A 23770-nucleotide genomic window follows, 5' to 3' on the forward strand; every position below is an offset into this window, starting at 1 on the left:
TTTGCAGATGACATGATAGTATACATAGAGAATCCTAAAGATGCCACCAGAAAACTACTAGAGCTAATCAGTGAATTTGGTAAAGTTGCAGGATACAAAATTAATGCCCAGAAATCTCTGCATTCATACACACTAATGATGAAAAATCTGAAAGAGAAATTATGGAAAAACTCCCATTTACCACTGCAACAAAAAGAACAAAATACCTAGGAATAAACATACCTAGGGAGAAAAAAGAGCTGTATGCAGAAAACTATAAGACACTGATGAAAGAAATTAAAGATGATACCAACAGATGGAGAGATATACCACGTTCTTGAATTGGAAGAATCAATATTGTGAAAATGACTATACTATCCAAAGCAATCTACAGATTCAATGCAATCCTTATGAAATTACCAATGGCAGTTTTGATGGAACAAGAACAAATCATCTTAAAATTTTTATGGAGACACAAAAGACCCCGAATAGCCAAAGCAGTCTTGAGGTAAAAAAACGGAGCTGGAGGAATCATACTCCCTGACTTCAGACTATACTACAAAGCTACAGTAATCAAGACAATATGGTACAGGCACAAAAACAGAAACATAGATCAATGGAACAGGATAGAAAGCCCAGAGATAAACCCACGCACATATGGTCAACTAATCTATGACAAAAGAGGCAAAGATATACAATGGAGAAAAGACAGTCTCTTCAATAAGTGGTGCTGGGAAAATTGGACAGCTACATGTAATGAATGAAATTAGAACACTCCCTAACACCATACACAAAAATAAACTCAAAATGGATTCAAGACCTAAATGTAAGACCAGACACTGTAAAACTCTTAGAGGAAAACATAGGAAGAACATTCTTTGACATAAATCACAGCAAGATCTTTTTTGATCCACCTCCTAGAGTAATGGAAATAAAAACAAGAATAAACAAATGGGACCTAATGAAACTTCAAAGCTTTTGCACAGCAAAGGAAACCATAAACAAGACCAAAAGACAACCCTCAGAATGGGAGAAAATATTTGCAAACGAATCAATGGACAAAAGATTAATCTCCAAAATATATAAACAACTCATGCAGCTCTATATTAAAAAAACAAATAACCCAATCCAAAAATGGGCAGAAGACCTAAATAAACATTTCTCCAAAGAAGACATACAGATGGCCAGGAAGCACATGAAAAGCTGCTGACCATCACTAATTATTAGAGAAATGCAAATCAAAACTACAATGAGGTATCACCTCACACCAGTTAGAATGGGCATCATCAGAAAATCTACAAACAACAAATGCTGGAGAGGGTGTGGAGAAAAGGGAGCCCTCTTGCCCTGTTGCTGGGAATGTAAATTGATACAGCCGCTATGGAGAACAGTATGGAGGTTCCTTAAAAAACTAAAAATAGAATTACCATATGATCCAGCAATCACACTACTGGGCATATACCCAGAGAATACCATAATTCAAAAAAGACACATGCACCCCAATGTTCATTGCAGCACTATTTACAATAGCCAGGTCATGGAAGCAGCCTAAATGCCCATCGACAGATGAATGGATAAAGAGGTTGTCGTACATATATACAATGGAATATTACTCAGCCATAAAAAGGAATGAAATTGAGTCATTTGTTGAGACATGGATGGACCTAGAGACTGTCATACAGAGTGAACTAAGTCAGAAAGAGAAAAACAAATATCGTATATTAACTCGTGTATGTGGAACCTAGAAAAATGGTACAGATGAACTGGTTTGCAGGGCAGAAGTTGAGACACAGATGTAGAGAACAAACGTATGGACACCAAGGGGGGAAAACCGCGGTGGGGTGGGGATGGTGGCGTGCTGAATTGGGCGATTGGAATTGACATGTATACACTGATGTGTATAAAATTGATGACTAATAAGAACCTGCAGTATAAAAAACAAACAAACAGAACAACTAATACTAAACTTTCTTTGGGTTATTTGTATGGAAATATGTTAATATAAATATTTCAGACATTACATGAAATTTCTAAAAATTTTATACGTTCTGGTATAATGTTATAAGTCATAATTCTAGTTATTACTTTAAAATGTATATCTGAGAAATAACTAAATTTCCTTGTCAATTGCATTGTTATGAACTTTCATCAAATCTCTAACCATGGTCATTTTTAAGTCTTTTGTCATTTACAGACAGTTCTGGGTGTACTCTGATGCTTTTGCAAAAATGTTCCTATAAAAGGGTTTCACCTTCAAGGAATTCATGGAAAAGACTCTGACAAGTACAGGTTTTTGGTAACTGACTATACTGCTGAACTGAATGAATAAGCATTTTCAGAACTCTAATGGAAAACTGATGAATTCATAAAAGTGCTAACAAAAGATGAAGATGAAAAAAAATTAATTACATGGGACTGAGTGAACTGATGAGGATGATTATAATTTTTGTGACTTTCTGTTTGAATAAAAAGAAAATCCCACAAGGACTCAGAGGCAAAAAATATACAAATCAATTTTCACTGCAAAGTAAAGGAGCTGTTACAGTGGAGGATTCCTGGACTGAATGTCAATATTATGACATAGTATGAGTGTGTTTCGTGTTTGGTAATTGCAATCATTGTTGCTTTTGTTGTGGTCATCCATTTACAATGCTTGGTGTCAGTTTATTTATCTCTTGTAAAAATAAAATACAGTGAGTGTGTGTAAAAAAAAAAGATTGAGAAACCCTGCTCTTTTTCTTTTAAGGCAGTTCCACTGAGATGGTAGTGGTGGGTTGCTAGGTAACCCTGATTAAGCATCCCTTGGTGTTTCCACTTTGCCACCTACTAAGACGTCATCCTGTTTCATTCACCATCTCCCAGTCCCACTGTGCCCCCAGGGATGTTAAGTGATACAAAAATCCATAATGAGGTAATGACAAGGGAGGTCCACGAAGGACTTTGGACCATCAAAAGAAAAGGACACCTTAAGCAGCAGGAAGAAAGTCTTGTTAACAATACATGTGTCAACAATACACCTTAAATATCTGTGGAATCCATCCACTTGCTATCCTGGCTCATCTGAAGGAGTGCAACAGTCTCCTAAATGGTCTCCCTGCATCTACGCTTGCCACCTCCAATCTGTTCTCCAAACAGCAGCCAGGATTTTGTTTTGAAAATGTAAGTCTGATCATATCACTCCTCTGCTTACAACCCTTCAGTGGTTCTCCATTATCCTTCCGATACAGTCAATGCTCCCCTTAGCATGGCATCTAGCCACTACCTACCACTTCAGCCTCATCTCGCCCCTTGCAATCTATGACCCTGCCATGATGATCAATTTCAGTTGTCTCCCAAGGAGATAATCTCTCTCTGTATCTCTCCTTTACCTTGATAATTTTTACTTAAACGTTCACTTCAGATACCGTATCCTCTGAGAAGTCTTCCTTAATCATCCTAGTTTAGGTTGGTTGCCGCTACTGTATGTGCTCAGGTTACCTACACCTTCTTAGCATCCATCAAATATATCTGGCTATTTCCTTCACTAGACTGTGAGCTCTTCAGTGGCAGGGACTCTTTCCATCGTGTTCACTGTGCCTAGCTGAGTGCCTGGCACATAGTAAGTATCTTTTGAATTAATGAACAGATGGATAGTTTGTATTTGTCTCTGCTGGCTTCTGTTTGCTCTCTTGGCCCTCCTTGTTACTACTTGCCCAAGAGCTGTGAGCCATTTAGATTACAAGATTTGGAAAGAATTGGGTCCCTCCTGCCCACTGCAACTTTAGGTCTAATCTGTCAATGTCTGGTAGAAACTTCCATTTAACCCTTCCATTACGCACTGAGCCACCTGCAGTTGTGTACATCAAGAACCTGGCAAAGAGACAGCCATGGGTGCCTTTGAGAGCCCTAGCCCTCATAAAGGCAAAGAAGGAGTGGCTTCCGGGAGCATGGAGAATGGCCATCCCAGCTGAGTTCCCTTACAATGCGAGCCTCTGCCACTCTCATCCTGGACACTAGAGTTGTACTGGAGGTGGAATTGCTGTGGCTTTCAGAAGCCCCTGACCTGGCACCACCTTTTTCCTTGGGGCTCCCATAAATTCTAATGTTGCAGAAACTCAAGAGTGAGTGGAAGTTCCCTGACTTAGTCCCTTGCTCTGTGGGCCTGGCTAATGAAGCTGTTTAGTTCAGGGTGCATGCCTACATATTTTGCTTATTGGCCAATGAGGCCAAGAAACGGTCCCCAACATAGAGAACAGACTTGTGGTTGCCAAAGGGGAGGTGGGGTGGGGAAGGGAAGGACTGGGAGTTTGGGATTAGCAGATGCAAACTGGTATATATAGAATGGATAAAAAACAAGGTCGTACTGTATAGCACAGGGAACTACAGTCAATATCCTGTGATAAACCATAATGGAAAAGAATATGAAAAAAGAATGTCTCTATGTGTATAACTGAGTCACTTTGCTGTACAGCAGAGATTGACACAACATTGTAAATCAACTATACTTCAATAAAAATATATATACATAAAAAGAAAAGGTCGTCAAAATCTGATAAGGCATCAAATACTGCAACCCGCACCCCAAATCAAACCAAATCAAATAATCCTCCAACAAAGTCCATTTTTTCCGTAAGAGAAAACAAAGTGATTCCTGGGAGCAGATGGATTGTGCTTGCTCACAGGAGGGGACTGGAGGAAGAAGTTCTCTCAGCAAGAATAAAGCATAAATTGTAGCATTTCCCTGAGTTAGAGGAAAATATCCTTCTTGTGTGGCAGTGGCAATAAACAAGGGCAGGGTTCTTAGGTCTGAACTACTTTTTTGCCTCTGGCCTTCATACAGGCCACTACCACAGCCCCACCTGGCCCTGTAGCCCTTGCCTAATCCCAGTCTGCCTCTCAGAGCCTCTTCAATATCCTTGTCCATTTAGGAAATACATTTACAGGCCTACCTCAGAGATATTGTGGGTTCGGTTCCAGATCACTGCAATAAAGCAGATATTGCAATAAAGCGAATCACACAAATCTTTTGGTTTCCCAGTGCATATAAAAATTATGTTTACACTACACTGTAGTCTCTAGTAAGTGTGTAATAGCATTATGTCTAAAAAACAATGTGTATACCTTAATTAAAAAATACTTTTTGCTAAAAAAATGCTAAGCATCATCTGACAACGCAGGGCTGCCACAAACCTTCAAGTCGTTAAAAAACACAGTATCTGCTAAGTGCAGTAAAGCGAAGTGCAATAAAGCGAAGTGCAATAAAAGGAAGTATGCTTGTATAGGAAGTGATCTCTGACAACTTCCCCTAGGACATTAGATCTTAATCTGAGTTTTGTCACTATTTATCCCTAGAGGGCTTAGGACCACCTCAAAGGTTTCCTGGTGACTCAAAAATAATTGGAAACACCACCAGCTGCTTTAGGCCTAGGTCTACCACCCAGTTCTTTCCACCTAGACCCCTAATAATTATAACAATAGTTAACATTTATTGAGTGGTTATTATGTGCCAAACACTGTTCTCTGTGTTAATACATTATCTTATTTATTACTTGCAATAACCCTATGGAAGAGGTAATATTTCCATGTTACAGGTGAGGAGACTGAGACGTTAAGGAATTTACCTAAGATCACCATTAGTAAATGACAAGGTGGGGACTTAAATCAAAATCTACTTGACTCTATTCTCTTACTCTTAACCACTATTACCCCCAGCCCCACCTCCCCACTATATAGCAAATTTGTAAATTCACTCTGGGTGTCTGGATTAGCCCCTGTTTAAGTCCCCAGTAAAAATCTTCTTAAAAATAAACACTGGAAGATGGGCCATCACAGGGCCTGGTTTCCATCAATACAGAGCAAGAGGGAATATATTCACTGGAAGATCTGCAAAAGCTGTGTTGTTTTGGTTTCCCATTATTTCTCCATGGCCTAGTACAGTGCCTGGTACATAGTACGTGCTCAGTAAATATTTATTGAATGAATGAATGAGTTTGCTCCCTGATTTTCTCAGAGCCTTGCTGACTGTAAGGACATTGAGGTGACGACCTCTAAATTCCGCACATGAAGACATGAGGCAGGGAGAACCTAGGCCCAGTTCCATCAGCACAAATCTCTCTGCGTAATCAAAATATCACCAGGCCCTAGGTGATCAGAGTCTACTGACTTTCATTGCTATTTGCTACCTCAAAGTTTTCTCACTCCAAAAGAAGGGACATTGTCTCTAGAGTTCTTTGTAATAGTACCCGATTTCCGACATAGCAAGAAACAGATGTCGGATTGTTTGATTGTTTCTTGTGAAGCATGACCTTGAGAAAGTCATTCTATCTCTCTGGGCTGTAATGCCCTCATCTGTACCATGAGGGAGTGGGACTTTCTACTTGCTAAGGGTCTTTTAATCTTGGACATGCTAGTATTTCCTGATGAAAGTCAAAGTAAGTCAGCACTGTCTCTACTCGTTCCCCAGCCAGAAAGCATCTGCAACCCCAGCCTCCACACTGTTTGCGATGTTATTAGCGGTATGTTCTGGGGGAAGAGAATGCAGGCCACCTGCTCTTGCTCGATGGCTCTTCTCTACCTTAAATCCAAGGAAAATAGTCAGCAGGAGGGAACAGGGGATGAATGGGAAATGGGGAGCTCTATGGCAAGCAAGTTCCCTTGCATGTCTCTTCACCTTAGGCAAAGAGGCCCGGGAGCCAGAGCTCTGAGTTGTCATGGTGAGCACAGTGGTGATGCCTAGGCCCACCCGGGCAGGGGCAGCATCCATGTTGATCCAGAAGGAGACCCAGGACAGGATAACGATGAGTAGGCTGGGGATATACATCTGAATCAGATAGTAGCCCATCTGTCGTTCCAGGTGAAACTTTACCTCGATGCAGGTGAATTTCCCTGCAAGGAAAGAGGTGAGGTATCAGGCCCCAGGTCCCCAGCCTATAGCTGAGCCTGAGAGGCAGGACTAGGGCGGCTCTATTTCTGTGGGCACCTAACCTGCGCCAATAAATGAGCCTTTCAAAATGGCCCCAGGGAGCACCAGATGCATGTTTTGAAGAAACTCTCAGAGAAGCCACTGGGGACTTGAACTCTTGCTCCCAGCACTTTAGTTGCCAGCAGAAGGCCTTCCCCGTGACAGCACTGCAAGAGGATTAAGGGTGGGAGGGCTCCAGAGCCAGACCGTATGGGTTTGAATCCTGAACCTTCCACTCACTAGCTGTGTGACCTCAGGCAAAACACCTAAGCTTTTAAAGCTTCAGTTTCCTTGCCTGTAAAATAGAGTAACAACAATATCAACTCCATCATTGGGCAGTTGGAGGAATTAAATGAGATAATGTATTTGAGGTGTTGAGCACAGTAGTTAGCTGGTATTATTATCATGACTAACAAAATGAGCTTAGACTCCACTCAAATCTCAGAAGCCTAGCTTGTGCATGCTGGGACCCTTGAAGCTCTCCAGCAACGATTCACTGAGATAAACACTGCCTGTGTCTTAAGCAAGTAAGAAGAGCAGGGTAGCAAACATCTGGAAACAATGTCTAACAGAGACCAGCTCTAGACAGCAGGCAGCGGGTTCCCAAAGAGCATCTGGCAGCAGCATTCTATTCCACCCACAAAAAGTGCATTGGCCCCTGGCACATGCACCAATGCTCGCCTCCTCTGCCAGCCATCTTCATTTTACCCTGGTTTCCACTCCCCAAGGCTAAGAAAACACTAGCTCAGAGCTTCTGGCAGCAGACGCTTAGGATAACCAAAGCAAAAAGCAGAGGATGTGTATACTATTATTTTATTCTGGCCTAGGCTTGCTCTTAACAGGACTCTCTGATTCCTCAAGGTTAGTGATTTCATCAATGACTGATTATGGCTTTGACATGTCGTGTGATGCTGTGATCGCCTACTCTTCCCTGAGTCCACCCACCCTGGGCTTCTTGCCATGACATGTTTTGGCTAGGTATCCATATTTTCTTTCCTTTCTTTCCTTCCTTCCTTCCTTTTTTTTTTTTTTTTGGTGATAGCAGTTCTGTTTTCAATGACAAAATGAACACTTGTTTAGCACAGAACAAAAGTGAGAAGTAGAGAAAGAATAATAATATTCATAAGCTGACATTTGTCAAGCCCCTACTAAGTGCCCTTATATAGTTTATCTCATTTAAATCCCATAGCAACTCTTTGGGGCAGGTCAAATTATTATTTCCCATTTTATAGACAGGGATACTGAGGCTCAAAGAGATTAAGTTATGTTGCTCAAGGGCACCCAACTAGTAAATGGTGCAGCCAGAATTCAAACTCAGCTCTATCTGACTCCAGAGTTCTTGCTCTTACCTGTTGTATCATACTGCTTTAGAAACGCTTAGTGCTATTTCCTTCCAGGTTTTTGTTTTTTTTTTTTTTTTTTTTTTTTTGCGGTACGCGGGCCTCTCACTGTTGTGGCCTCTCCCACTGCGGAGCACAGGCTCCGGACACGCAGGCTCAGCGGCCATGGCTCATGGGCCCAGCCACTCCGTGGCATGTGGGATCTTCCTGGACCGGGGCACGAACCCGTGTCCCCTGCATCGGCAGGCGGACTCTCAACCACTGCGCCACCAGGGAAGCCCCTTCCAGGGTTTTTAAACACTTGCTTTTGGTTTGTTTCTTTCATCACAATAGAATCATTCTGTGTATACAACTTTGAATCTTAGCCTTTTCCACTTGAAGTTTCCCATGTTGATATAAGCACCTTGCAAGCATTCTTTTTAAACGTCTGGATAATATCCCACCAATCAGATGCGCTATGTAATTTACTTAACTTCCACCCTATTGGTGGATATTTAGAGCAGTTCCAAGTTTTTGCTAGTATAAACAGTGACCCAGGAACCCTCTTGGGGTCTAAAGTCAATATGATATTTTGGAATATTTCCTTATAATAAATTCCAGGCAGTGGAATTCCTGGATCAACAGGTAGGGAAACAAATTCAGCTTCCAGACTAAAGTTTCTTAGTGTGCCCCCTGGACCACCTGCATCAGAATCCTCAGGATGCTTGTTCAAACACAGATTTCTGGGCTTCACTCCAAGGGCATGTAATCAGAATCTCTGAGAGGCAGAACCCAGGAATCAATATTTTAACAGGCTCCCCAGGGAAATATAATGCACACCAAAATTTGAAACCCACCAGTCTATATACAAAATGCCAGTTCTTTTCCCTAAAAAGTTATACCAATTTCCACTCACGCCAGCATTTTCTAAATTCAATGGCTCATTCGTCTCCCCAGCTACCTGCACCTCCACATTCACACACGAATTCATAGGGCTGCACCCAAAGCATATCAGCACACCGTTGGAGTGTGATCTCCCCTCTTCAGCTTGTGGCCTCTATCTCAGGGTCATAGCTCTTCACAACCAAATTGCCAGGGGAAATGAGGAGCCAGCAGCGATTAGGGGAGCTGCAGGGGGCAGACGCTCAGGCTGGAAAACCAGCTCCTCTCCATTTCCTGGTACGCTTTTCACACCTGGGAAACCAAGCCAATTCATGAGAGTTGAGCAGTGGGGACAGTGGTAGGACGTGTGGACGGTAAGCCAGCTGGTGACCTGAATTCTGTTCTCTCCTGGTTCAGTAAACTCATTGGCTACTCCCAGATGTAGATTCCCCACTTTCCACGTGAAGTTGGCCCCAGGACAGGTGGAACACTCCTGCCACTCACTGGCACAGGACCATTTGTTCTGCAGCATGTGATAGGGACAAGAACAAGGGCTTTGGCATTAGACAGATCTGGATTTGAATTCTAAATCAGCCATTTACTAGCTGTGTGACTTGGCCAACTGATTCAACTTCTTAGAACCTCAGTTTTCTCTTTCTGAGAAATGGGGCTGATCACCCCTACCATAATGAGATAAGACATATAAAGCACTTAGCACCACGTCTGGTACAGATTGGACCTTCAGTAGAGGCTAGCTGCCTTGCCCCTTTCCCTCCCATCTGGAGGCCCTCTTGTGGCCCACAGTCAGTAAAGATCTTGGGTTTTTACCTGTGTTGTAGCGCTTGGTACAATAGCCTAGATCCTTCTCATCCCGCAAGATAAACTGGGGCAGAGTCAACCCCTCAGCCACTTGGACAGCAGGAGAATCTTCCAGCCACTCAAACACGAGGTCATTCATGGTGTAGCCAACTGAAAGTGACAGAGATGGCAGAGGATTGCAGAGTGTGGTGGTTGGACGGGGGTAGGGAGAGGGTTAGAACTGGCAGGAAAGAACAAATGAGGAATAAGGCCTAGGTTTTAGAAGTTTCATGCTCATCTTGGAAAGGAAAACCATTCGGAAGAGGGTCAGTTGCCTCATGGGCCCAGCCTAAGTGGGTAAATCAGAAAGATTCCTCTCCTATCTAGTTCTGAAGCTTTAGAAAGGCCCAAAGAGAAATTATTCTGGCAGACCTAGAAAGCACATCAAAAGGCTTGGAAAGATGTCAAGGAAACCAGCTGGGAACCTCCTGCCCCATCTCAAACCCAGGGGAGTAAGCATGTGTACCGACCACATGTCTTGAGCTGAGCCAGCCTCAGAGCTGGGGCTTCTGCCACCTCACTCCAGGGAGGAAAGAGCTATTTATACCTTGCCAGTCATGCATGGGACAATGTGCATACCACAGACTCCCAGCCAGAGTCCTGACCTGGGGCAAATTGAGAGCTAACATTGAAAATGCCAAGTTGCTCACAGATAGCTAGCAGTTCGTGAAGGCTCTTGCCACATAGATGACTATACTCACACGTCGGGTAGAAATGGGAACAGAAACACCAAGGCTCACAGATGTCCAGTGTAGGGCCTTGGCCCAGAGTAGCTTTGTGACTTTGGGCAAGTCACTTCCCCTTCTGTAAAATGCTCCACCTACTTTTCAGAGGGGGTAATGAGGACCTGGATGTGAAGGTGGTTTATGAACTCTAAAAAGCTGACCACATAGGACATATTCTATCTATTACTGTTATTATATGTTGGAAACAGCCTGACAAGACTTCTTCTTTGAGGATCAAATGGATATCTCCTGATCCCACAGTCTCAATTGTCCAGGAGATGGCAAAGGAATGGACATGGGCGATGGTCCAGCCTTGCTATCCTTTAGCTTCTCTGCACTTGGGGCAGGCTCTGCAGGCTGGCACCCCCTGCCCTTGGTAGCCCTTGGCTGACCTTGCTATCCTGGGCACTGTCCTATGCCTAGAACTGTCCTCTCTCCCCTCTCTACAAAAGCTATCTGTACATACTACTATGTGTAAAATAGATAAACAACAAGGACCTACTGTATAGCATAGGGAACTATATTCAATATCTTGTAATAACCTATAATGGAAAAGAATCTGAAAAAGAACATATATATATATATATATATATATATATATATATATATATATATCTGAATTATTTTGCTGTACACCTGAAATTAACACAACACTGTAACTATACTTCAGTTTAAAAAAATATGTGTTCACAAAGAATCAAGGTTCAAAGACTCCCCCCTTCCCTGTCAACTCTGGATTTTTATAGGCATCTTGAGTGTCTTAACTCGGGGGAAGTAAAGGTAGAATTACTTCAGGCACTGTGAGAGGGAAATTATATCTGGACAGAGGAGGTACCCCTCAAATGACCCTCCACATACAGCATAAGCACATTTGTATGTAAGGCTGGACCCTTCCCATTCCCCGGCCCTGTGAGGCAGCCAGACCTGCCAATAGCGAGGGGATGGAAAAGCACACTGGGCTGAGTGTTAGCAAGCCCTGGCTTCTAGTCTCACCTGTGCCAAGAGCTCACTGTGTGTGCTTGGGGAAGTCCATCCCCACTCTGGGCTGCCCTTCTCCTGTCTGGAATATCATGGCATGGGGTTAACTAGCTGGTATCTCAGGCCTCACTCTGTGACTCTCTAGGGACACTTACAGCTCTCCAGCTGCATCGTGCAGGTCTGGATATCCATGGGGAAGTTCTTCAGGTCCATTGGGCAGGATAAAATGAGAGTCAGCCTGGCAGGGACGGTAAGAAAGAAGTTAGGCCGGCTTACTGGGGCTCAGCACAGCACAGGGAACCCTCTGCCCACCCCTCAGCCTCTACCCCTTGCCCCGAGCTCTCCTGGCTGCACGCCAGCTGCACCTGATGCTGTAGAGCACATTTCCATTCTTGAAGATGCGCAGCAACTTGTTGTCTGTGGTCACCTCGTGAAAATTGGCCCCTTTCTCATTGGCAAAGAACAGGTCTGGCTTCCAAATTGAGTCCAGCATGGAGGGATCGAGGTCCAGCGAGTCATCAGGGTATTCTCGGTAGGCCAGGCGTGGGTCGTTCCACTGCTGCCGCAAGAAGATGTTCACCCGGTAGTCCTGAACAGAGATGGGCCCATCAGAGGCAGTGCTATTGCAGGGGCCTAGCAAGCCTACCTGGGCAGGAGGGCCATGAGGAGGAAATGCTGGGAGCACATCTCAGGGGCAGTGGGCATTTTCCACTGGAGAAGGAGCCTGCTTTGGGCTGATATGGCAAAGAAGGGAAGGGAAAAGACATTTATTAAACACTTACTATGTGCCAGGCTCTCTGCTAAGTGCTTTCTTCATATGCATTATCTCATTTAAATCTCATGTCAACCCTGAGAGGAGGGTGCTGTTATGATCCCCATTTCACAGATGAGGAAACTGAGACAAAGAGAGATTTGAGTAACCTGCCTAAGAGATGGTAGAGTCAGGGTTTGAACGCAGGTTTATCTGATTTCCAAGCCTTGATGCTATGCATCAAGCTACCTTCCAAACTGGACCATCTGCTGCTTAGGCTAGTCTGCCTTTAGCCACTAAAACCCTGGGCTGGGGAAAGATAAACTCCCAGTGACCGACTTTGGACATCCCATGGCTTTAGCCATGACCCTGAAACAGGGGGACGATGGCAGAGGGAGGAAAGTCTTCCTATCAGGTGGGCTTCACCCATTCACACTAGAGTGGAAGCGGGAGCAGGGCAATGCTTTACCATGGTAGTCTCGGTGATGGAGCTGAAACTGTTGATGAAGATGTTGCAGGTCACGTTCACAGGTGGGCCTAAGGGTAGCAAAGCACAGCCATATTGGCAGGGCATTCCAGGAATCTGGGAGAAATTTCCAAGACCCCCTCCCTGAGCTTGAGGCCAGGGTACTACTGGGAGAAGGCAGTGCCTGGCACACAGGCCCATGGGTGACGGAGAGGGGACGCTCCTTCTGAGCTGTGAGAGCCAGCCCTGTACCTCCAGCCTCCTGGTCCTGAGGTAGGCAATGGAGGCTAGCTTGGCAGTATGTCCCCAAAAGAAGTGGGGAGGGAAGGGTTTTTTGTAGGATAAATGATTCTTACCTTTAAAATTGGGCCGAATCCTGGCATCATATCCAGATGTTCGCCCCATAAGCTTGTCCAGGAAATCAGAGGGGGACATTGGCTGGGACACCTTGGTCCCAGATTTGACTTCTTCTTTTGCCAAGGCCACCCTGGACAGGAGAGATAAAGAATTAATAACTGAGATCTGTTGTATTCTGCCTTTATCACAGACCCTCTCCTTCCTTGTTCCCTCCCCACTTTGGCTGGTCTCTCCATCAGGCAGGAGGATTAGGAGATGGGTTTCTAGGTGTCCACTTGCAAAATGAGAAGTACAGAAACCCCTAAAACAACACAGCAGCTCAATAGTTAGTCCTAGAAGATTACTTTCACATATATTAGATATTTTTGCCCTCAAAATTCTCAGCGTGATGGGGGTGAAAACTGTTATTTCCATCTTATAGGTGAGAAAACTGAGGCTTCCAAAGGAGTCATCTGTGAGACTGTAAATTGGTGCAGCCTCTGTGGAAAACAATATGGAGTTCCCTCAAAATATTAAAAGTTGAACTACCTTATGATCCAGCAATTCTACTTCTGGGTATTTATCCAAAGGAAACAAGATCACTATGTTGAAGAAATACCAGCACCGCCCCCCATTTTCATAGCAGCATTATTTGCAATGGCCAAGACATGGAAATTACCCAAGTGTCCATCAACGGATGAATAGATAAAGAAGATGTGGTGTATATATACAATGGAATACTACTCAGCTATAGAAAAGAATGAAATAATGCCATTTGCAGCAACATGGATGGACTTGGAGGGTATTATGCTAAATGAAATAAGTCAGACAGAGAAAGACAAATACCATATGATCTCATATGTGGAATCTAATAAATGGATAGATAGATAGATAGGTAGATCGACCGTCCAAAAGAAAAGTGACTTGACCAAAGTCTCACAGCTGGTGAGTGACACAGGGCCCAAGATCAGGACTTGAACCCAAGGCTGAGGCCTCATCCAGTATTCTCTTTCTGAAGGTGCCTTGAACATGCTCAAACAAGAGTGACAGAAATAATGCGGCTGTGGCAACGCTTTGTACACCTGGCCTAGCCAAGGATGGGAAGGGCTCAAGGGCAGTTTACACCCCTGAGAGATGGTTTTAGTTGCTTGGCCTTCATGCTGATCCCTCAGGGGCTAGGACCCAGCTTCTGGAGAGGGCAGCTTAGCTTCTGGTGTTTGCTCCAGCAGGAAGCTATATTCTGAGCTGAACCTCAGTTCAGGGTTGTGGCAGCTGCAGGAAGGTCATCTCACCTTGGCAATAAAAGAGGCAGGAAAGCAGGGCTCTAGAAGCATGGGAAAGCCTCCCAGTAAAGTGGCCATGCTGTGAAGGTCAACTCCCATCTTTTCTTCCTAAGAGCTTCATTTTGAGGATGGGGCCAGTGTGCTTTGGCCTAGCCTAGAGGCCAGCCCCCTTCTCCCCTGACAAGTTTCCTTCAAAGAGCAGCAAAGTTCCTTCCATATGCCTGCTTGTCTGCTTAGCAGCCAATAGCTAGACCAGGGACCAGGAGCTCAACAAGGGCTTGAGGGCAGGGGTGGGGCTCACACTGAGCTCAGGCTGGACTCCTGGCTGGGTCCTGTGCCTTCTGCTCCATCCTGCCATCATCACCAGAGCCAGCTCCCCTGCTGCCACTACTGCTGCTGCACTGCTGGGGCTGGGAGGTGGGGCGACTGCTGTCCTTCTGGGTCTGAGTCTCCTCTGAACCAGCGAGCTCCTCTTTCCCAGTAAATCTATGCACCTGCCAGTGACTGATAGAATAGTACAAATAGCTGAGGCACCATGCTAAACACTTTATCTAGTATAGTTCTCACATCAATCCTCTCAATACTCACTCTTATTATCCTCCAGCTATAGTTGAGGAGTGCAAGATGGAGTGACTTGTTCATGATCATACAGTTCCCAAATGGTAAAGCCGAGATTCCAACCCAGAGCTATTGACTTCAAAACTAAGTCCATCTACCGCAATACCATGATACAAGCAGCCCAGGGCGGGCTGCCAAGGAACCAGAGGGGGAAGGTGACAGCCGCACCCTGACCCTTAGAGTCTTGCTTCCTTGAATCCCATGAGCAGGAGAGAGCTCTTACCCTGGGAACAGAGGCCACCTTGGCCCCGAGTGGGCGTGGCCAGAGCAGGTGGCCTAAGCAGGCTCTGAAAACCCAAGGAGGCGGGTGGTGGTGCTGGTGCAAGCAGAAGTGCATGGCTTCACCATGGGGCATCCACACTGGCCAGGTGCTGCTGCTGGCTGCTTGTCACCTGCCTGCCGGGAGGCCACATGGCCCTGCAGGTGGAGCAGCCAGACCCTTGGCACTGTCCTCAACCTCACTCTCATGTCACCTCTCCCGCTAGCTCCAGCCCCAGGACCCTGGGACTGGCTGTGGGCTCAGCTGTCTTGGGCCCCAACCGCCGTGGCAGCCCCGCTTTTCCAGGGTTACCTTGTCTGCGGACCTGAAAGCAGAGTCACCGTGTGCGGTCTCTCCTTGCTCCCTTTCATTCCTGGAACATTCCAAACACTGGCAGGAGTAGGGAGGTTCCAGAGCTGAAAATCTTTCTCATGGAAGGCCTTGGGGTGGGGTAAGGGGAGAACGCTGATTCTGCTGCTGGGTACTTAAGTGACCTTGGCCAGGTCACTTGCCCTCTCTAGGCCTCAGTTTCCATAAATACAATGAAGGATTTGGTCTCAAGATTTCCTAAGGGCCTCGAGCTTCCCTGGTGGCACAGTGGTTGAAGTCCGCCTGCCGATGCAGGGGACACGGGTTCATGCTCCGGTCCGGCAAGATCCCACATGCCGGGGAGCGGCTGGGCCCGTGAGCCATGGCCGCTGAGCCTGCGCGTCCGGGGCCTGTGCTCCGCAACGGGAGAGGCCACAACAGTGAGAGGCCCGCGTACCGCAAGAAAAAAAAAAAAAAAAAAAAAAAAAGATTTCCTAAGGGCCTGCCTTGCTCCAATCACTCAAGTGGGAATGCTGCCAGCAAAGCTTGGTCCTTGGGGCAACTTCCCCTCCAGCAGGGCCTGCAAGCGTCATCTGGGTGCCCCCTTCTGCCTGTATCCTCCTATCAACTCCAGCTGAGCTGCCATTGCACTTCGGGCTGCTTTTCACTCTGAAGAAGTTTGTCACTGCCCCCCCCCCACTGTATCCCTGCCTGATTGCCCCCTAATGTGTCTGCCAGCAGTGAGGCAGGAGGCTCCTCAGAGGCAAGCAGATCTTGGCGTGCTCTTTGAACGAAGAGGAGGAGGACGATATTGCAGTGGCACTCACCTGCCTCCACCTTGGGAGGCATTCTTCTGACCAGTTCAGCCCAAGGCACAGCCATCTTTCCTCCTCAGCTCACCCTATCCACCTAGAATGGCTCCTGGTCTAATGAGAAAGTGAGAATGGGTGGGAGGCCATTTACAAGGAGCCCAAAGCATGTCTTGCCCCCAAGCCCAGGAAATGATGGACACTTAGTGCCCCTCCAGGGACAGCGAGCAGACAGGTTCCCCCCCCGGGCAGGGTAAGGTGACTGAAGAGGGCCAAGGTTTGGTCAGCCAACATCATTCTGATGTGCTTTTGGGAAAATCCTTGCTCCTTGAAATCTCTTGGGTGAGCAGCTGGCAGATGTTGGTGTCATTTTTAAGGATCTGAGGAACGTGTGGCCAAGCTGGTAGGGAGACAGGGTTGCATGGCAGGACAGATGGCTTCTGTTCCGGGGCTCACTCCCCAGCCCCCACCCTGGCCCAGGAAAGTCTCACCCATGCCGAAGCCTTCCCACCTGCTCTGGGGCTTTGACCTCCTTTATGAAAGTCTCCTGGGATCTGAGTGGGGGAGGGTGTGTCCTCCCCTGGAGCCTTCCAGACTGTGGGCTTTCTGTAAACTTCAAGGAAACTATGCCAGAGCCCCTGCTACCCCCGGCCGGTATTTGCATGCATCTCCTCCTCACCCCCACTCAGCTCACCTGAGGAGAACCTGCAGGGTCCAGAAGAGAAGGAAGGAGAGGGTTGCTGGAACAAGAGTTGTCATTCTGAGGGGACCCTGGAGTCCTTTCTCAGCCTGGCTGCCGAGGTGAGAGTGGGTATCCGGGCGGGAACGCCGAAAGTACAGAGCCTTCTTCCTACTTGGGCCACTTGCAAGGAACCCAAGGAGGGCTGGGCTAGGAGTTGCGCGCTCTTTCCTCTTCTCTTTTCTCTGCCCCGTCCTTAGTCCTTACCAGTCAGGGGCCAGAACTATTCCCCTGGAAGTGATCCTGACACAGATAACCTGCTCCTGCTCTGGCTCGCCTGGGGCTCCGGAGGGCCTCAGCCTGCCTGCTGGGGTGCTGAAGGAGATTCTTTTTGGGCAGCAATCACTCTCTAAACCCTGGAGAGTCTTGGAGGGGAGGGAAGAGGGAGACTGTAGGAAGATGTTTCCCTCCCTCCCACCTCCCCCTGAGATGCACCCTCTGAAAGCAGCAATTTAAAGGCACAGTCGCCAGCAGCTGGAGTGGGGTTCCGGGCGAGCCTGTGTGCTGTGTGCTGGGGAGGAGCCTGGGCTGCCGCTGCAGCCTGGAGAGGGCCGGAGGTGTCCTGTCTAGCTTCTAACTGTCCAGCTGGAGGAGTGCGTGCAGGCTGCCCTGATTCCCCAACCTCCCCAGCAGTTCCCCTTTTATCCTGGAGCCAAGCTGTGGCCAAACTCTAAAGGCTTAATGATTTTTGTAAGGGAGAAAAAGACCTGAGAGGATTTAGGGGAGCCAGTGGGTTTCCTCCAGCTGACAGCTTCAGGGCTGAGAGGAGGTGAGGAGGAGGCCGAGGGCAGGGGTGGCTTTTCCTCAACCCTCTGGGTGGAGACACAAGGGATGGATAAGGCAGAGGAACTTCGGAGTTCTCCTATGTCTGCCTGCCTATCAGTCTGTCCATCTGTCTGTCTGCATGACCCATCTTCATCCTTGTAGTCGTGCATCCTCTTTCCTGCCTGCTTACCTCCCTTAGCTCATCTCTGCTGAGCATGGGGGGCTCTCTTTAGCTCTCTGAAACCCCCTTTCCCCAGCCTGGTTAGGCTGTGAGGAGGAATAGGTGTCCCTGGCAGGGGCAGGGCAGGCCTGGCGCACAGCAGGCTTTGCAAGCTTCAGAGAAGTCAAGGGGGCCAAGAGCAATGACCCGGCAGCCCCGAAGCCCAGGATGGAGTAGAGAGGCAGGGAGGGTGGGCTGCTCCCCATCCCCTTGCTTCTGCCCATTTGCTTACAGCATCCAGGCGCTTGAGCAGCTCTTTTCCTGACGACCCTTCCCCAAACTTGCTCAAGCACCACCTGAACCGCTCTGGGACTTCCGCGAGTGCCTCAGCCTCCCTCCCTCCCTCCCTCTTTTTCCTTACTTTCTTCTTCCCTCTCTCCCTGAAGCTTTCCTTCATCTTTACTCTCTCCATCTCTAATCTCCCTTCCTGTTTCTTTTCTGGGTCTCATCTTCTGTGTCTGTCTCCCCCTCTTCTTTCACCCTCGCTTTCTCTCCATTCCCGTTTTCTCTCTCAACTTCCCATTATCTCCATTTTCTCACACTCTCTTTTTAAATTACGACTGTGAGAAGCAAAATGTTTTCATTTATTCTGCAGTGGAACCTCTCACAACAGCTCATCTGAGTTCTTGAGTGTGTACTCAGGGGAGGGGTCGGTGCCACTTTATAGGGGTCAATTCCAGCGCTGACTGCGGCCCCTCAGCCCCACCAGGGAAGAGTGTGCGGGGATTGCAAGCTCTTCAAAGGGACCCACTTAGAGGCAATGATGGGTAGAACTTGTGCTGCATCTCCCTTGTGGTTGTGTTATTATTAAAGAAGAGGAATTTTTAAACCACCAATGAAAGGGAAAGAAGGTAATTTTAAAGATTACGCACTGAAATGTTGATGGCGGAGCTGGGCTTTTGGAATTGGGACTGGAACCATTACAAGCCTGAAATCATGCTTATATGGCCAGTAAGTACAAAATACAAAGTACTAATTTTCCTGAAAATATCTTTAGCAGCTCCTTCACCTGCTTACCCTCCCTCCGTGTTTTCTGTAAGCATCACAATCCCCACTCCGTGGGCAGGAACCGAGCCTTACAGCACCTCTCAGGGCAGAGCTGCAGGCTAGGGCACTAAGGGGCGCGGGTAGCAGAAGCACTTGATCCTATTTAATTCACTCCCTCTGACAAGCTTGATTTTGTCACTTCCCCTTCCTCAACTCTTCCCTATTGCTTTCAAGCTGAAGTTCAAGGCGCTGCATGACCTGGTCACTCTGCTCCTCCGCTGATGCATCTCGAGACCCCTGTCTCTCCAGCTTCCACGTTGTTTCACGAGTTGTTCCCTCTGCCAGAGTACTCTTCCCTCCACTCTTATCCTTCTGGACTAAGTTTTGTTGTCCCCCTCTCAAGGAAGACTTCTTGAACTGCCCCTGTCACCCCTCAGGTCTGGGTTAGGAGACCCTCCAATGTGTTCCTACAGGACCTTCGCCTTCCCCTTCACAGCACCATCACACTCTGTTAAAGCCACCCGCTTACTTGACTCTCTCCCCACTACAGATCTCTCAAGCTTCCTGAGGGTAGAGACACATGAGCCACCCAATCCCGAGGGCCCAGCCCAGAGCTTGGCACATTCCAGGCAACTAGTGAACATACGTTAAGATGCATTCCGGGCACCCAGAGATACTTCCCCAAGCCAGTGCCTCCGCATCTTTCTCTGTCAAATGAGAATGATGAGTCTGACACAGAGAGAGAGAGCCGGCATGAAGTAATGGTAATAAAGGGAAATGAGAAAGCAGTTTTCATTCTCTTGCCCCTTGGTCCTGAGGCGTCACCTTCAGTCATCTGGGATTCTTGGCTAATGGAAGGCACAGGCCCCTGGGGACTGGTCCATTGTCTCAGGTCTCGCCCCCTGTGTGTCCCGTGGGGTCCCTGAGTGCTGAGAACACAGTGGGATCAGTTTTCTGGGAGGAAAGATACCTTCTTATGAAAGGCTGCAGCCATGACCAAGGGTCTGGCTGGTATGTTGAAGGGATACGGCTTCCCAAGGGTGCTGAAAGGCTTTGGGAGAAGGAGGGAGGCCAGGGAGGCAAAGAACTGGATAAGCTGCTCCTAGGAGGTGACAAGAAGCAGGGAAGATGCCCATCCAAGAGTTCCCTCTACTAATAGGAAGCCACACTTTCTGAAGATGACTTCAGCATTTTCTGGTGTGGGAGGGGCACAAATTTGTGTCCAGACTCGCCCCACAAATTTTTTCTCTTCTTATTATCAAACTATGGTGTATGGGAATCTCTATGCTCCAAAATGTATTGCACCCTTTTCCTCTTTTTTTTTTTTTTTTTTTTTTTTTTTTTGCGGTACGCGGGCCTCTCACTGTCGTGGCCTCTCCCGTTGCGGAGCGCAGGCTCCGGACATGCAGGCTCAGCAGCCATGGCTCCCGGCCCAGCCGCTCCACCGCATGTGGGATCTTCCCAGACCGGGGCACGAACCCGTGTCCCCTGCATCGACAGGCGGACTCTCAACCACTGCGCCACCAGGGAAGCCCCCCTTTTCGTCTTTTGAAATTGGCTTTCCCATTGGCCACGAGAAGTGGCTGGATTGCAGCAGGAGGTTGCGTAGAAGCTACAATAAGTAAAATGCTTTACTGGATGAAAGATTATTTCATCATGAAAAAACTACTGAGCTGCTAGAAATGGATTAAGCACATCATTTTCATAAATGTTTCATTCCAGGAAAGAGTCTGTCACATTTCAGCCCAATACAAGGAAAATTACAATTGTGCCCTCCTGACAAGCAGGTTTCTGCAACCTCAGTCTGAGGAGAAGCATGTCTGTGCGGGATCAGGTATTATCTGGTGAATCCAGTGACTTCTAGGGCTTAATTTTGGGGGCAGAGTTGGAGAGCCATTTGGCATCCCATCCTGGACCCAACTCCCCCATACTACTTATCCCACTTATTTGAGTATAAAGTGGTCTGTGGGGTTACCTCAAAAGTCGACTGTGTTCCCAAGCTGAGGAAACTCTCAAAGCATTAGCTACTTTTCAGAAGCATTGGGGTAAGAAGTTGGGGGCATGTGTGAAATAAAATACAGACGTCTTTTAAAATGTCTGCTGACAAGGACAGGGGCGTTTCGGTTGGATCTCCAAGGAGCAAGGCTGCATCTTGTTGCTGTGTGTGAGTTTTCCTTTTCAGGGTCATTTTCAACCTCCAAGGATGTGACAGTTTACTTGAAAGTGGGGGCTCAACTTCTGGTGCTGAGGGAGTGCTGCCGGCAGAGGCAGGAAGCCCTCACGCCCTTCAGACTCAAGGAGATATGCACAGTGTGTGTGATGTAATAGTGGTGGTGGGAGTTTCACAGTCCTCGATTCAGCTAGAGGAAGGAAGAAGAAAGAACAAAATGGCAGATGCGTTGGATAAGTTCAGTGCTCTCCTAAGACTTTTGGAGAGTAATTGATTTAAGTCCCATGTTTCCAAGATTACCTTTCCTTCTTTTACGGAATATTTCCGGCATGGGTTTTGCAGACCAAGCCTTGGGTATCTGAATTTGGGGCCGCCTGTGGAGAGGTTGACTGAGCTTCTCTCAGACCTCAAAGATGAACCAGTTATCAGCACGAGGATAGCACAGTGAACAATGGTCCTGCCTCTGTTGCTGGCTCTCTGTTCAGTGTCTAGGGGCCAACAGAGAAATGGGGCTCCAGGCAGGGATGGTATATTGACTAGCACCCAGATAGGCACCATTTCTCTCCTGCTGGACCCTCAGCATCACTACTTATCCCACCAGCCACTTGAGAGTGATTCACTAGGCATGCAGGAGAGTTTCATTAAGGTTTCCACAGAGTTTGCATTGACTCTCCTTGTCTCTTGGTTTTCATAACTCTGAAACATTCTTTTTCGGGGATGATAGGACCATGTCACGCTTCTCCTCAAAAGTAAATTGGTTTTTGCTGGTGATCATGCTCATGAATATCTTATTTCGCTCACTTGGGGACTGTGATCATCCATGATGTGTGAGTTGTGAAGCCCTTACATAACATAAAAGAAACAGGACTTGGAAAGATGAATAAATGTTTACCGTGTGGAATGCACTGTGTTCCCACTGATTCATGCATGCACTTAACAAATATTTATTGATTGCACATCATATGCCAGATGTTTTAGGTGCTGTAGATACAACAGTGAACAAAGCAGACGAAGTCCACGCCCTTATGTAGCTTACATTCTAGTGGAGTAATGATGTAATTGTCTCCCAAAGAAGGTTCTGCATGGGTCATCAGCAGTGCCCCAGGGCCTGAGTACCTCTTGAAGCATTTGATTTGGACATTTATTACATGGCCTAGAAAAAATAGAGATGAAAAAGATACAAATGAACTTATTTACAAAACAGAAACAGACATAGAAAACAAATTTATGGTTACCGCAGGGGAAATGGGGTTGGGGGACAGATAAATTAGGAGGTTGGAATTAACATATACACACTACAATATATAAAATAGATAATCAACAAGGACCTACTGTATAGCACAGGGAACTATACTCAATATTTTGTAATAACCTATAAGGGAAAAGAATCTGAAAAAGAATATATATCTGTATATATCTATACATATATCTGAATCACTGTGCTGTATACCTGAAACTAACACAATATTGTAAATCAGCTATACTTCAATTAAAAAAAAAAGAGAGATGACTTTTCAGCAGACAGGAATGAACTTCATTTCCATGTATCCCAGAATCTGTTTGCTAGTCACATCACAAGAGGTCACCACTTGCTAGACACAACCCCAAGAAGCTTATCCTCCAATAATCCAACCCTAAACAGAATATACATGTCCGAGTCCCTTGAGTATCTCTGGTGGTGCATACAGATTTGTCTGTGACTGATTATAAGCTCCTTCCTCAGTAGGATAGTTAGGGGGATTAACAGCACTCTTAGCACTCTTGCTGTGGTACTTCTCTAAGTGGTCTCCAATTATTTAGGATTCATTCTCTCTCTCTCTCTCTCTCTGCCTCTCTTCCTCTCTCTCTTTTGTCTTTGTTTTTCCTTTCTGTCTTTCTTTCAGTCTGTCTTTCTGTCTGTCCTCAAGTCTTTTTTTTTCCCCATGAATAAATTCAATGTCTGTTGCAATAGCATATTGGACCCCGAAGTAAGGAAGAATTTAGTTGGTGACTGTACATAGAAATATGCAGAAAGCTGAATTTGCATTAATGATACCAATCATATAGTTATAGTTAGATCAGCAATTTTTATATGGGAGGGACTAGAATTTAACATTAGAAAAGATGTGATAGTTTAATCTTGCACTCCTGTAGTGTTCATCATCTGAATATACACACGTGTGTGCATGCAGACACACACACAGAGCACCTCTTGATAGTGTGAAGATGATGCCCCTGCCACTAGCAATTATCATCTCAGAGTGTGACTGTGGGGTGCGATGAAGTTGGGGTGTGATGAGTAGTCCTTTTCTTCCTGAGCGCAGGTGGATCTTGTTCTTTGATTTGTGGCTGTGGTTTCTACATATACTGCACTAATGAAGCCCTTTTCGACACAGTC

The 23770-nt window shown here is 46.5% G+C and overlaps 1 protein-coding gene across 2 annotated transcripts in view; it reads right to left on the minus strand.

Moving 5' to 3' along the window:
- The window catches only part of LOC307069274 (glycine receptor subunit alpha-4), a gene marked incomplete at both ends in the record, with an annotated part of 30738 nt that extends 13428 nt beyond the window's left edge, over positions 1-17310 (minus strand). Inside the window, 7 exons of one of the 2 annotated variants that reach the window (XM_079727520.1) lie at positions 6629-6843; positions 9949-10089; positions 11837-11919; positions 12047-12270; positions 12902-12969; positions 13255-13385; positions 17207-17271. In XM_079727520.1, coding sequence (XP_079583646.1) covers positions 6629-6843; positions 9949-10089; positions 11837-11919; positions 12047-12270; positions 12902-12969; positions 13255-13385; positions 17207-17271 — 927 coding nt within the window. Of the gene's footprint in view, positions 1-6628; positions 6844-9948; positions 10090-11836; positions 11920-12046; positions 12271-12901; positions 12970-13254; positions 13386-17206 lie in introns of both variants that reach the window. The other variant, XM_079727521.1, reaches the window with a different exon arrangement.
- Positions 17311-23770: the final 6460 nt, after the last annotated feature.

Source organism: Hyperoodon ampullatus (assembly GCF_949752795.1).
Source record: "Hyperoodon ampullatus genome assembly, chromosome: X".
NCBI classification, from domain to species: Eukaryota; Metazoa; Chordata; class Mammalia; order Artiodactyla; family Ziphiidae; genus Hyperoodon; species Hyperoodon ampullatus.